Genomic DNA, 16152 nt, shown 5'->3' with positions numbered 1-16152 from the left:
TTATAATTAAAGTGTCCCCAGATTCATTGAAAAAAATCTGATAACCTTAGTCTATATGTATCCAAATGTATGGGGGGGGGTGTCCTCTACGAGAATGGAAATGATGTGAAATCAGGGGTCCTGATCATGGAGGAACTTAAAGGCACACAGTTATATGTGTCTAGAAGCCTATTTCATACTTCCACCGAATGTCTAGAGTTCAACAGTGGAATCAGCAGGCATGGCCCCGCTGCCCTTTCTGTCCATTCAGTATCTATTTTGGGGCAACAAGTGAATATAGATCCTATTTCCCAAATAATGAAAAGCTAGGAATTTGCACCAAACTCAACTTCTTGTCAACTCAGTGCTGCATGGAAAAGAAAAGAATTATGCTTCAGTCTTTCTAACCCTTTGAATGATTGCTTGCTCCAACAGAAAGAGGAACTGAACTGGGCCACTGGGGAGAGAATCTGAAAGGGGGATTTTACTACAATAAAAATAACCCTTGCTGCTCCTTCTTTCTGCCAGTAACAACCTTCTTCTGAACAACAGGAATGGAACAAGTGAGTGAGAAGATGCTGAGGAGGACAACAGCAGCAGCAGCAGCTGCCACCACCACTCAAATTTGCTCACCTGACCCACTCACCCTCTGGAAGGCTCTAGAGATCAGGTCCTTCTTCCCTTCTCAGCACTCACGCAGTTACCTGCTCTCATCCTTGTTTCTAAGCTGCTTCCAACATACAGGAAACCAGGAGCACATGGATCCAGAAGATAGCACAGAATCTTCATTTTTAGTAACATGGACCTTCAGTTTTGACATATCAGGAAATACTTCTGATTTAGCAGAACACCTTCATATGAAATGTAGACAACCAGTTCATCAGCATAGTGCAGCATCCACTACTCTCATCCAGGTGGACCAGTATTTCCATCAGGTGCTTCTCCTTCATGAGAGCCAAACAGCATGACAAGAGCTATTATTTTTGCTTACCTATCTCTATGAGCTAGTTTTCTGCATTTTCTCATCAACTACTACCAAACCAAGGGAGGAGAACCTTTGGCTCATCAGATGCCGCTGGACTACAACTCCTATCATCATTGGTCATTGGTCATACTTGCTAGGGCTGATGGGATCTGCAGTTCAGCAAAAGGTTCCCCACACCTGTACTAGACCAGACTGGAGTAAAAAAAATTTTTTAACCTATCTTCATTAATAGTCCCAGGGATATAAATGCTGCTGCAATCACTACTGCTTTTAAAAACAAACAAACATTTTGTCCTTTCACTGAACTACTAATACGCATGACACTAGCTAATATGTGTAACACAAAGACCATAGACTGGACGAGCAAGAGTGCTTTTTTTTTTAAAAAAAAAAACATAATTGAAGCCTGGTATCAGGAAACAGGATTTAGTACTGACAAAGATTGCTAAAACATTTAAAATACACATGTGTTTTATTTAAATGGTGCTGGATTTCTGGGCATGCTTTCCAAATTCCTTTAGTATTCTTCACAATTAGAATCAGATTTGGCACATTTCTGTAACAATGCTGGATAAAAAATTAAACAACAACTCATATGTATATACCATGACTATAAATGAATACGGGGCTTGCTATAAACTTGGGATGGCTATGGAAAGTTACTACCTCAAGTGAAAAAGTGTGAATTTTTAAAATGCCGTTCGATTATAAGCAACCCGTGTCAGATGGAGCTAACGTCGACCCACTCTATGGAAGAGCCTGCTTAAGCAATATTTATTTCATTAACAGTTTGCTAAGTATTTCTGGAGAATTAAACCATATTTCATTTGTTCCTAAAATAACATGCTCATTAACAACAGACCAGAACAAAAGCAATCCTATGGGGAGGGGTGAGGAGAGTTCGTGAGAAGGAATCACTAGTTGTTGAAGTGCCGCCAGACTCACTCCAGCCAGCGCAGAAACCAGGTGCACGTCTTCTTCCTTTTATCCCTACACTGTTTTGCTTTTTAATTCCCCCCCCTTCCCATTATTTCAACTGGGAGGTGGGGGACAGCCATCATCACCAGGGTTGGTGTATTTATTTTTTCCTTGTGTATGCTTGGGGAATGGGCAGGATCTGGATCCTGCACATCTATGGTGTCCCTTGATGTATCCTTTACTAGGTATGGAAGTATCTATCAATCTTGGTTCTCTCAGTTTTTCAGTTTCCCAGTTCTCCAAATTTTGAGAATTGAACAAAATCGTCAGGAAAATTCCGTCAGCATTTCAGTATGAATTTCTCCCAATGAACACGTTTTTATATGCTGCTTTTACTAATATATCCATTTTTATGCACACTTTCAATCTATTTTTGTAAACATTGTTTGGAAAACAGAATCACAAAATTCAGATAAGCATGAATTTCAAAGGCTAGCTGTTCACACATTGCTTTGGAAAGTCTGGAGTTCATAGATTTCCTCTCCACTTCTACTTTGGCACACCCCTTTTCTTCTACTGCTATTGGAGGTAAAGTTTTCTACTACCATCCCAAGGAGGTCTTCAATAATGGAGGTTTTCTCTACAGCCACCAACCCAGACAGCTTCAGATTTCTCCCTAAGTCACTCAGCAGCTTTGTTGAATAATAGGGAGCCTGCTTTCTGAAAGTGTCCATGCCTTGAACCTGAGTCGTCCCCCCCAATTTTTTTTTACTAACCCATAGCAAATCTGAACAGAAAGTTGGCAGGTTTCCCTAACGCTTTCACACAATGTAAAACCCCAACTTTCAAATTCAAACTGTTGTTTTTGCTATAATAAAAGTGTTGACACACATGTGCACACTTAGGAAAAGGGCAGAGAAGTACATAGTAGGGAAATCAACCGGGGATAGATATGATGCCAATCTGCCCATGCAAGTTATACAGCATCCAAACCCTGTTCAGCAATGAGTAGTAGGGAATAGTGATGGGAAAGGAAAACAGCCACAGTGGAAGAAGTGCAAACACACCCCTGGTAACTCAGGTCTGCTCAGGTCAGGGCCCTACTCTTGATGACCCTACCATTAGGTAGAGGCAGCTGCCTCACGGGGTAGGTGCTAGGGGGTGCCAAGCGTAGTACAGTGTGGGACAGAGCTGTTTGTGCCAGATGGCCTATGCTGAGCCCGCTAACCAGTTGTCCTCAGGTGTGGTGAAGGCAGGGCTTTTTTTTCAGCCAGAACTCACAGGAGTCAGTTCCGGCACCTCTCAGGTGGACGCCATTGTCATTATAAGAGAACAAGGGAGGCGTTCATGGTGAGTTCTGGAACCTCTTTTTGTAGCACTGGGTGGAGGACTCTGCCAGTGTTAATGTAAACTGAAATTGCTACTTCACTTCACTTTTGTATATGGGCACATTCTTGTTCTGTGGCTCAGACAGAAAAATGTTTCAGGCTAGTCTTGCCAGACAGGACCCTTGGATGTCATAATGTATGTGTTTTGCACTAAAACACACCTCTGTCTTCCATTCCCTCACATTTCCCAATTCAGCAGGAAGGTATACTCTGTTTCTGTGCGCTCTGGCTTCCGTCATGGTGTTCTGTTGCTCCAGAAGTGGTCATGCTGGCCACATGACCTGGAATGCTGTCTGTGGACAAAGGCCGGCTCCCTTGGCCTGAAGGCGAGATGAGCGCCTCACCCCATTGTCGCCTTTGACTGGACTTAACCGTCCAGGGGTCCTTTACTTTTACCTTCCATCTGCACACACCCAAAGATTCAAACAGGTGAAGATGGCTGACATTGTTAGGATGTAACATTTCACCTTTGTGCTTGTCCAAAGTACCTTACTGTAAGGATAAGCTAAAATAATATATTCACTGTACAGGAAATACTCTTCCTTAAGTCATGGAATGAAACCCTTTCGCATACAATTTTATCTGTCATTGTGTGCTTAACCCGTTTTGAATCTGGTACTCACTTATCCTATAGCTTCTCAGAATTTTAAGTACAGGCACATAATGAAATGTGTAGCTTACTACCATTGGATAGACAAAAAATTAATGATGTTCAGTAAATAAGAAATTATAAATATTCTGTTCCTATAAATCAAAGATATAAAGCTGAATCGAAAATAAAGAAATAGAAGGGTAAAAATCGGACAGGTATTTTAGTGCTTGAGAATAAAACACAAGTAGATAGGTTTCAAAATGTCAATAATTCATTGTTTAAGTACAGAATGTAAATTCTCATGAGACAGCTAAAATATACTTTTTGCAAGATTTACAGCAGATAAAGCTTGGCGATATTTTAACACGTGTGGCTAGAATTCTGACACTTTTCAAATTAATGGGAAATTTACTTTTTATTCAGTGGGATAAGGATTTAATGAATAAGTTATGCCTTCACCATTTACTGCTGTTCTAAGCAGGTGGTTTTGGATTGTAAAGTGCTATATTAACTGTGAACTAAAACAATAATAGCAATTCTTAAACACCAATATTTCAATACCACATTGCAAAAACAGTACAATGTGCAAAATTACAATCCTTTAACATTAATCATTCAGTGGAGACTGTCTGGCAACAGAAGGGCAGGGCATTTTCAGAAATCCCTTCTCCTTCCTGCAGTGTCCCACATCTCCTCTAAATCTGCTCCAGATCCTCTAGAACAGATTAAGGGGGTGTGGTACTGCAGAAAGGTGGGAAGGATTGCAGAAAACTGTTTTTCCCCATTTCACTGATGGATTCCCTTCTGTCACTAGACAGCCACCATTGGATACCATGCTCTTACTTTATTTGTTTCTTTGTTTAATACAATAAAAAATGTATTTACGAGTTTATTTTAATGACAATGAACTCAACAAATTACTTGCACATCATAAAAAGAACAGGCAAAAATACAAATGATCCAGTTTGGACTGGGTTGGAACATGTCTTACCTACACAAGAATTTGTGAATTTTAGTATTTTAAAATCTTATTTAAATCGAATAATCTAGAGGAAATAAAAAAAATAAAGATTATCTCAACTGTTTAAATCTCCCAGAGATGGACAAGATAGATCAAAGGAAGCTAAACAAGTTAATAATGGAAAAGAGGTTTGCAAGTAATAACCTAAAAACAAGCAAGATTGTGTGTTCAAATGGAGGGATAAGGATGTATATCTTTGTTGATATTTTAGCCAAAACCACTCAAAAATTTTTTAATGATATCGTATAGATCAAAAGATACAAACTTCTTCATTAAATGCTAATTATAATTTTCTTCTTAATGAAGGAATAAACATGATTTGTGTATTGGTAACATTTTTCAGGCTGGTATCATTGTTAAATGATGTCTATAAACTCTATGATAATTCTAGCTACTGGACTTACTCAACATTATGGGTGATATCCAACATTAGCCATAGAGTAGACCCACTGAAATCAATGGACAAGTTACCTGACTATAGATTTCAATGGGTTTACTCTGAGTATGACTAATTTTGGAGATCAGTCTATATAGTATGTGCACCTGACCCAACAGGGTTTACCTGGAATAAGCAAATGAAAGAAAATATTACAAATATTATTCATGTAGTCAATGAGGTTAGCAGTTGCAAATAAGTTTCTTTAGTGTTTCTTATTACACAAAAAGCTTTTGATAATACTGAGTGGCTCTTTCTTTTTAAAGTACTAGACATCTTTAATGTTGATATGAACTTTAAAAAAAATGATTCAGTGTGTTTACATGAGGTATCAAGCCAAGCAATTGCTTTAATTTTATATGGTCAAAGGATATGGGATGATATTTCATGATGCCTACCCACTTTCACAAAGGAAATCTTGCACAAGTCTTCCTGTTTCTCATTACTGCCTGCAGCTTCCCTTCTCATGTGCCCCCAAAATCTGCTTTAGATGGTACCTAAAGCCTTCAGAGCATATTTAGGAAGTACATAAGAGGCTGCAGGGGAAACTCTGTGTTAACACACAGAGAAAGAAACAACACGTACAATCTTTAAGAGATTATTTTCACTTTACAATTTTTTGCTGCTTCAGAATTATTTCAGGTTGTGTTTTAACCAGAAAAAGTTAGCAAGTGCTAGCAATGAAGTAGACTGCTGGTGCTTATTATTACTTTTAAATGTCATTAGATGTCATGGACTGGTTGTACGCAGAGGAATGGGGAGAGGAACCAGCTGAGGAACCACCAAGGGAAGAATACTCAGAGCCTGGGTAGTGGTGGTAGGACAATGATGAGTGGTCAGAGGGAGAAGACAGAGAAGACTGGCAAGAGGCAGTGTGGGAAGCTGAAGAGGTAACAGGACTCAATAAGCTGGGAGAAGCTGTGGCAAAGAATCAGAGGCAGAAGCTGGAGCAGGAGGGTGGGAGGAGAGAGGCCAAGAGGCAGAGATGAGTCAAGCTGGTGAACAATCATGGATGTCTCCCCCTCCTGCTGCAATAAGCTCCCCTCTCTCCTTGCCTCCCAGAACCAGAAGAGGCATGAAGAGGGCAGATGAGAGGTTGGCTGCATGCAGGCGCAATCTCCAATTTCTGGGAAAAACACTGGAGAGGAAGCGACTTAGATGGCTGTGCAGAGGTGAGGACTTTCAGTTTCAGCAACTGCTCCATGGGGCTCAAGATCTATCATTAGGTCTGACAGTCCACCAAGTCTGTGCAGATTGTGTTTTTGCTAATAAAGAGTTAACTCCAACTTCAATGCTGTGATTTATTGCCAGTTTCCTCCCGACATTATATAACCTGCCTTGATAGACAGGTAAAACCAGCCTCATCCAAATATTGTTATAAAATAGAATGGTTTGTCAAGCTGAATTTGATGTAGAACCTTTGCTATTGCAACCACTTTAAAATATTAGTTTCCCCCCATATAGTGTTTTCTCCATGCAGCATCCAAAAAAGGAGGAAAAAAATATTTTACTGAACAATCTCTCTATATAGGATGAATGAGGTTAAAAAAGAAAACCCAAAGTTTAGTAACTTATTTAGGATGGTTGCTTAGAATATTTGTACAATGTATTTCTGTGTGATAGTGTTTTTCTAAAAGATTTGGCCTATTATACTTTCTGTCCCACTCCACTTCAAAGAAGTCTCATTGAAGAAAAAGATCATTATCCTTTCCAATAAAACTTCTGCTAAACAAGTAATTTTCAATTTAGGAGCAGGTGACACTAAGATATCTCCCAAGGGCAGTGTATTTAGTCTTTATACATAACCAAACAAAACAGTTATGATGAAAGCCGGATGTTCTTCAGCCCTTGGATATAATGAAAACGTCAGCATTGTATGCAGTTTTGGAACTAGCAGTTTTACTAGAACCATTTAACATTTATCATCACCTTCTACAAGCGAGTTCTCAGCAACAAGAAAAGTTACATAAAGCAAACCATTCCTTCCTTTACTGTGCCTTCATGAGGAGGCAGATCTGTTTTTAATTCATTTGCATCTCTTTTTTTGGTGAAAACCGCCTGTATAATGAATTTTCTTGCTGTATGAAGGAAATGAAGACAAAAGACTAGTGAGAAGCCCTTGCTGTGTGGTAGCTTTGTCTGCTCATTGTTATTTGTCCTGCTTTTTCCATTTCTTCCGTCTCACTTTCCTCCTTTTGCCATAGTCTCATAGTTTCTTTTCCCCACTCCTGTCAAGTGAATGCTCTCTTGTTCCGTTCCCATTGCTCCTCTATCTTATGTGTCATATTGTCCCCATACCTCCAAAGACCTGTTCAGTAAGTCATTGAGGGTGTAAATGGATTTCTGGATTGGGACTGTGTCCCCTGGCTCTACTCTCAAGCTCTAGGATTGTGAAAGAGCAGACTTACAGTATTCAAGGCTCCAACACATGTAGGTTCCCCCTGCATGACCCCTACACAGTAAAAATGGAAGCTGCAAATCACATGAATAATTACAAATATCAGCCCCTAAGTGAGGACGGGAGAAAGGGCTTTCTCAGTCATCATGGAACTCCCTTCCACTTGAATCACTTTGAAGGCAAAATGACTCAGTGCTGAATCTGATTCTGTGCTGAATTTGATGGCACAATTGATTTAGGTCTGTTGGAGCAGCATAAAATTACACCTTATGGAATCAGTTTCAGTTGTTGCAGCCTCAGGATATAGGCAGGATGCTTGCAGTGATGGGGCCAACAATATGTCCTCTTCATCCCTGCCCATTATGGCTGATAAAATATAGTAGGAGGGGATTGATTGGCTGGGTCTAGGGAGTTCCTTGCTTCAGGAGGCGTTTTGCCCTATGCCTTGAAAGAGGTGGTGGTACAGCCTCTCTTGAAATGGTTTTCTCTATATGCGGAGGTTTTCGAAAACTACCATACAGACTCTAATATTCATTTCCTGGGCAATGTGATCAAAAGGGTTATGACCAACTAGATGTAAAAAAGTGCTGTGGGTGGGTGGTTCCCATGTCTAGAGATTAGTTCTGGGAGGGGATGCACTTCCCATGAAGGAACACTTTCATCTCTGGGATTTCTCCTGAATTCCAATGTACCACTGGAGTCTGAAGTGCTGCTTTCCTCTTTGGGGGTAATTTGTAAGTGGCCATCCTACCTTGAAGAGGGCCACTTAATGATCTTCCATGGTCCATCCAGCCATATGTTTGTGAATCTGTGAGGCGCCACTCAAAGAAGTAAGTGAGAAAACACTTATCTTTGTGGTTGTGCACTACACTAGAAGGTTCCAGTTGTGAGAAGAAGTAAGAACACATCATATCTTGTCTAAAGCTCTGGAGGTTCCTGGAATGGAGCCCTACAGAGTCCACGCAGAAGAAGCGAGCCTAGAGAAATACCATAAAAGTTATTTATATAAATGCCTAAGGAACTGCTTAATTTGTAAGGGAGCACATTACTCCAGTCACCATATTAACTGACCAACATGATTTACGTTTACTAGTAATGCTAAGGAAAAGTTGGTTCTGCAAAGTGGTAGGCTTGTAACAGGTCAGGAAGAAAGACAAGGATAAGGGGTACGTCTTGCAAGGGTGCCAGGGCAAGTGAGATGGACGGTGCAAAGAACTTTCCATAAAAAACAATACACTGATGTTCCTATTCATCGCACTTTCAGCACTCTAAAAACAATGATATTAGAATACAAGAATGAGGCCTCATCAGGCTAGCTGCACGTTTTGAATATTCTATAGGACAATAGAATGATTCTTAGTTAAAACAGATGGAAAAATGGTTTTGGAACAGAGCTATAGAATATATGTTAATTCATTTAGTGGGACTCCTGCTCTTCCTCATGCATTTTGTTTCTTCATGCTGGCTTTGATTGAGAATGTTAATATGCTGAATGGATTGCTATACAAGAAGACAGATTTCCACAAGCGCTTTTGCAAAACATTATTTCCAGAAGTGTAGCTTTTTGTCATTAAGTGTATTTAAATTTTGTGTGCCTACATAATGAATTCATGAATGTATAATTCACTTCCTTTACTCTAATCAGTCATTATTTTGGAATCCTGCCTGCATGAGAAAAAACAGATCTGCACAGAGATTTACCAGTATACCACTTAATTAGAATACAAAATGCAAAACTGGTGGTGAGGCATCCTGACATCTTAATATCTGCTTGAAATCTGCATCTGGGGATTTAGTTAGGTTAGATCCAATGTATAGTCAAACAAGAGCTACAAAAATAGGTAACTGAAGGTGAATGGTTACCTATGAACACAGCTCCATTAAAGGGAACACCATGGGTTGGATCCAGACCTGCCAGGAAGGAAGCTTTGCTGCTGCTGGCGGAAGGTGATTTTAGCTAATTCCTCTTTTCTCTTGTGGTTCTTTGTGCCTCCACAAAACTTGCTTCAGAGGCTTGGGAGATCCTTCAGAAGTGTGGGAGTTTGCTTGGAGGCAGTGGCAGAGGGAAGATGGAGTTGGTGAAATTGCTATTCTCTCATCCTCCAACCAGTGTCCCTTATGAGAAGGGAAGGAATTGTCAACATGTGGTGATTAATCTGTGATTGTTCATTCACACTTTGTTTGTTTGTTTGCTTGTTTGTTTGCTTGTTTGTTTGTAGCACTGTATCCCACACTTCAGCCAAAATGTCTCCCAGAGAGGATTACATACAGGAAATTAAAGGCCAACCCTGCTTGGCAGGCTTAGAATCCAATAAACATGACACAAGAGGGACAAGGGACATGCAACTCATGTGAACAGGCTCTGAATCTCTAGCAACTCAGCTAATTAGACTGAAAGCCTGCCACACACAGTGAGGCCAAATGAAATGCGCTTTTAAAAATGTTATAGAATGGCTGACCACCTTACTTTTTCTCATGCTTTGAAATTAAATGTTAGAAATATATATTTAATGTTTGACCTGACATTTCTAGGATTTCTTTTTTGTGAAATAACAATTGACAGCTGACTGATGATGTATCCAAGATACATTTCCATCAAATTAAAAGAAAAGTGGTTGCATAGCTGTTGATGAATTAGAAGCACAACATATAGAGCTGGATCTAGGCATTTCTAGGTATGTTTCTCCTTAAATATAAAATACAACATTATTAAAAGCAGGGGGGGACCCAGAAATTTTGCCAATATTAATGGAAATATATCTTCAATGTGTGAAGTTATGGGCAGCTTTCAGTCTAATCAGCTGGATTCATATGTGCATATCCATTGCTGACTAGCAATAATTGATGACTTTCATGTGTGAAGGCACAAACCTCAACTAATCACCACAGGTAGAGCATTCCCAACATCTGGTGTTATGTGAATGTACAGCATTTTCTGATGGTGACAGTTCACACATCTGATTGAGAGTCCACCATTCTTGATTTAATGACAGATATTTAGGGGATGAAAGTGCACGTCTGAAGTAGCTAAATATCCATTTGGAAATAGATGATTCCCACTGTCTGGAGAAACGTGTGTGTCTTAATCACCCCAGTCTTATTGGCTTAGGTGGACGTGGCTAGACCACCCACTATTTTACGTGCTTGCATAATACATGTTTATGAATATACACAACCCTAGCCACACAGCTCTAAATTCTTTATTGAAAAAGTATAAAACTATATAAAACCCAGGTACCTGTTTAATGCTAGCCATGTGAACATATTGCCTTCTAAATATGTGATGAAATAGTGCTTTGCCTTCAATCAGCATAATTACAAACATGCGTAAGGGTACACATATGAAATCACTATCAACCTAGAAACACATATGAAATCACTATCGACCTAGAAACAAAATGTTTTGCTGCTCATTCCTCTTAGGTAGCTTTCTAGGAAAATTATTTCAAGTGCAGTTTTGTGATGGCTAATCTTTCTGTTCTTCGCTAATTCATTGGGGGCAGGGGGACTCTTTAAGTTATTCTGGTTTTACTTAACACTTAAAAAAAAACCCTAACCCCTGCTACTACCACTTAGGAACAAGCCCACCATATTTCCAAGTAAGAAAATTACTTTCAATTCTACTGCTTGTAAACCAGAATGAGGCACCTTAAATGAAGCAAAAGAAGGAAATTAGCCCCAGATACAGCTGAATGCCAGCCATGTGTTTCTGCAGAGGGAATCTACAGGCCTCTCCTAGAGCTCCCTCATCACCAGATCACTAGACATATAAAATGTGCAAATCAAGACATAATCTGGGAAAGAGTCTGTTGCAATATAGCAGACAGGAATACATCATATTTTTTGGCTTACATACTCCCCCCTCCTAAAGGGCAACATTTGGCCAATGAATAGAATGTTTTAAAAGACCCTACCAGCCCCCAGTTTATAATGAAAGCTTTTCCATGTTTGAGATACTATATTTACTTAGTTCAAATATTTATGGGTGCAATGTATATACAGTATTGAACAAAACAGAAACCAGATTCATTCCTTAATGAGTGTGAAGGAATAGACTACATACAGAACTAAATATACCATAGTGTGAAAGGGGGGGGCGGGAAGCTGCTTGGCTAATACTTTGTTACGCAGCAACCCTAAGAAAATGAAAGTCTTAACAGCTACCGGACTGAAGAACAAAAACAAAATAAATTGGTATTAGTTTTTGTTCATTATCAGATTCCACCCCCCACCCTCAAGACAAAGGTTAGAATGTTCAAAACGTCTCTGAATTTATTCAGCTGTCCTTGTGGTCTCATGTTTCAGAAGTGGCTGCTGTGCTGTCTGTGTTCCCATATGACTGGATTAAAGCTATCTGGCAGGCTGGGTAAAGTTCTTAGGCCAGCACTGCCGTGCTTGTTCAAATCCTCAGTCATCAGCCATTGACAAGCTGCTAAATGCAGGATAACATCTCCATTTTTTTAAGCAGCAGAACCGCAAGGCCAATACATCAGTGAGGGATGTATTCTTCAGAAATACATCTACATGCTACTAATTAGGGGAAGAGGAACATTTGCAGAAGTAAAACCACCACCAACAGTAGTGATAATCATCATTTAATTTGATGCATTTATATTTTGTGCTTCCCACGAGGATCTCAGAACAATGTCTTTGCCTCACAACAATCCTGTGAGGCAGGCTGCTTGCTTGTCGCAAGGCCATTTGGTCAGTTTCACACCCAAGCCCACCATTTTGGGCTGCCTCCCTAGAGTTTATGGTAGCCATGTGTCTTTGCCATTTGAGGACTGAAAAAGCTTTGCTTGCCAATAGAAGCTAAAGAATTGGATGGGATTTAGAACACACACCTTGCTTCAAGCTTACATCAGAAGTATGCCTTATTGTACACAGAGAAGGCTATGATTGCTGGACTTCCAATCCTACCTGTCCTGTATATTCTGGAATAGCTGTCCAGATGATGGTTTCCCAGGCAGGTAAATTATATAGGGGAAAATATCTCTCCACCCCCACCTTGAGTGCAACATCTGTTACTGTTTGTGAGTCTATTCAAAATTCATAATGGATTCCATCTGTCTTTGAGTGGAAAAATGAACATGTCAAAATTACATTGCAAATGGTGTCTTTGTAGATCATCTCAGAAGGAAGTATGCACAGAAATGGTGCAAATGCAAGTCTGAGCATGGACCGTAAGATTTAATCTTGGCACTGTTGAGGACTCTGTATTTCAAAGTATTTTGATTGTCACAATCACAATTAAATTACCACATGCGTTCATCTATTTCAAATTTCACATCTCTCTAGAAAGCTTTTCCTGTTCCCAGCATGCATTTCAGCCTACCATCAGAAGTGCATGAAACAAAATGGACAAGAAAACATAAAATACAATGCAAGGTTTTCATGCTACTTTCTGCTTCTGAAATGCATAAGGCCCACGCAAACCCCACAATATTTGAAATCAGAGCACAGGACTCAGGGACACAATATGACCAATAGGCCTTGGATGCAATGATTGAACATGCCCAGAGACAGAAAAAATAATTCTTAAAGAGACATTATTGGCCATCTATGATTGTGTTCAACCTAATGAAAGTTTAGATTTGGTCTCAGGAAGCTTAAGTTAGTGTCCTAGTATGAAACAAGAAGTTCAATCAATTAACTTCCCCTCACATGCACACATTAGTTAATATTTCCACATACAGTGGTACCTCAGATTAAGTACTTAATTCGTTCCGGAGGTCTGTTCTTAACCTGAAACTGTTCTTAACCTGAAGCACCACTTTAGCTAATGGGGCCTCCTGCTGCTGCCATGCCGCCAGAGCCCGATTATCCTGAAGCAAAGTTCTTAACCTGAAGCACTATTTCTGGGTTAGCGGAGTGTGTAACCTGAAGCGTATGTAACCTGAAGCGTATGTAACCCGAGGTCCCACAGTACTTTGAGGAAAGAGAGGGTGCTTAAGAAGGTAGCTGGCCCTGCTCTATCATCAAAACACAGACAATGTTGAAACACATCTGCGTACTGATAGAAACTCAGGAACTATGCCTTGGAATGATATTCTGGGTCTGTCATGAAAAGTGACCCCCTCCCTGACAGGGTACAGTGAATATCTAAAAAGTGCATGTGAAAACTAACACAAGCTGCAAACTAAAATTAATATTTTGTGGGAAATGCCTTTTAAAGATCCATATTAATACGGGATTGCGAATCATGTAACGTATCCAATTGTAAGTCACCAACAGCTAAACACTATATGTATACTCTGGTTGGTCGCATTGAGTTCAATGGGGCTTGCTCCCAGGTAAATCAGTGTAGGATTTCAATCCTGCTTTTGCTTATTTCCCCCCGATTCTCACTTGCAACAATTTTCACTTTTTAATTCCCACCCCTTTAACACAACACCATGACTCTTTTTGCAAATCCTGGGTTTAAAATCCAAACAATAAAAGTGTTCTTATTAAAACATGCACTCCACAGGCATTTTTAAGTTTGGTAGTCTATTTCGGATACATAACCCTGAAACTTTCATCTGCCTGAAAGTGTCCTTCTAAGTATATTAGTAATATCTCAGGTATGGAAATGTTATATAAAATATCAACACATTTACCCTGTCACGCCATCTGTGTGAGCTGCAGTCTCCACAACCAAACCTTTTACACACTGAAATCATTATCTCTCTGAAGTCTGCAGCTGGCATTTAAAACTTATTGATGGCATGGGTATCAGTGGCTCAGTAGGCAGCCCTTTTGCCTGAGGCTCACGAGGTCACAGGTTCACATTCTGCTCAGAGGAAAAGCTGGACATATTCCAGGATTGTGTGTGGGCTGTGCTAGACTCCTAGGGGGCAGTCCTTAAGTCAGTAAGTGAAACCATGTATGCCTTGTAGATATCAAAGCTTTGTGTTCCTAATGGCAGAAGAGAAAGCGAGCAAGGAAGCTACATTCTGTATGCTTAGAGCAAGTGAAAAAATATATAACCAAGTCTTGGATTCTTTCACTAGTAAATGCTACACAACAGTTACTATTACCAATCTGGGGGGTTTCTGAGGAAATGACTATAATAATTAAGCACAGGTACACATTCACAAACATCACCTGCGGGCAAAAAATCTGCAAGGGGTGGGATGTGAAGTAGAACACTATGATAAATTTGAATTTAACCTGCTCTGGTGTTAATGCGCTGATGCTTGGTTATCCCAGATGTCTCCCTCCTCATCTTCTTTATAGACAGGTAAAGTTGGATCTCTTGAAGGAACTGGGGATCACACTCTAGGCAAAGGTTGGACAGGTGATCAATGTACAGCATGAGATTTTGCTGTGGCAATGTGCCTCCAACAGTGACTGGATCATCTAGTCAAAAGAAACAAAACCAATATGAAACATTTTGCTTGAGAAAGAGACCAAACAAATCCTACGCATAAAATGGCAGAAAGTGGCATTTCCAGTAAAGAGGGATCATAAGCATTTAACCGAAAGGGCTGAAATATTTGGAGACAATTTCTTGCATTTGTTAGGACGTACTCAGGAGTTTCATAACTGAACCCATTATTTTTTTTGAGGGTGATGGTTAGAGGCACCCAATTATTATCAGAACTTCATTGTATGATTGGTGGGAGAGTTAACATTTACCCACAGAGCTAATTCTGCAACTTATATTGTCCTCCTCCCCCCCAGCTGTTATTTTTTAACAAACAAAATTTTATTCAAAAAATTTATATATCCCTTGATTGTAAAAAAAGCCCTCTAAGCAGTTTTCAAAAACTCAAAATAAAACATTAACATTATTGATAAAAACAGTTTAAACCAATATTCAAAAATATTCAAAAGATTATTAAAATAAACAGTAGCTAAAAAGAAATAAAACACACTTCTACATGTCTGAATAGGCTTGCCTATTTTATTTAGCCACAAAGGGGGAAACATCCAAGCCCCAATCCAAATTGCCCTCCAACAGCTGATGAAACTGCCATGCAACATATAGCTTAGCCCTGATTTTGTTCTTCGAAATCAGGTTTACTTACTAATAAGGAGAAACTGGTATAAAGCTCCTCTTTCCTCTGTTAGTTTTCTGCTTTCATCACTTTGACTATCACAGCGTACTCTAGATCAGTGTATTGGATCCAGAATTAATCATGCTCAGAGTAGGTTCTGACTATCATAAATTCCAGTGATTTAAATGGGTCTGCTCTAAGCACCACTAAGACTGGATCCAAACCATCATGTGTAATATTCTGATTTAAAGCTGACTGGATGGATTTCAATCCACTTGCAGAATCACCACATCATCTCCTGACTCAAAATACTATTGAATATTATCTTTCATAAGAACATTAACAATGATTTTTAAATTTTGCTGATTTTGTTAGTACAGTGGTAACTCGGGTTAAGTACTTAATTCATTCTGGAGGTCCATTCTTAACCTGAAACTGTTCTTAAGCTGAAGC

General features: G+C 39.6%; 1 protein-coding gene across 12 annotated transcripts in view; it reads right to left on the bottom strand.

Moving 5' to 3' along the window:
- ERC2 (ELKS/RAB6-interacting/CAST family member 2) overlaps positions 1-16152 on the bottom strand; it is a 521838-nt gene that overhangs the window by 62578 nt on the left and 443108 nt on the right. For all 12 annotated transcript variants that reach the window (XM_083420965.1, XM_083420973.1, XM_083420963.1 and 9 more), the window contains one exon: positions 14870-15058. Coding sequence is in view for 8 of the 12 variants with exons in the window: in XM_083420973.1 (XP_083277099.1) it covers positions 14978-15058 (81 nt within the window). In the remaining 4 variants the exon portion in view is untranslated. The remainder of the gene's footprint in view (positions 1-14869; positions 15059-16152) is intronic.

This window comes from Podarcis tiliguerta (genome assembly GCF_965153285.1).
Source record: "Podarcis tiliguerta genome assembly, chromosome: 2".
NCBI classification, from domain to species: Eukaryota; Metazoa; Chordata; class Lepidosauria; order Squamata; family Lacertidae; genus Podarcis; species Podarcis tiliguerta.
This window is presented reverse-complemented; position numbering and strand designations above follow the sequence as displayed.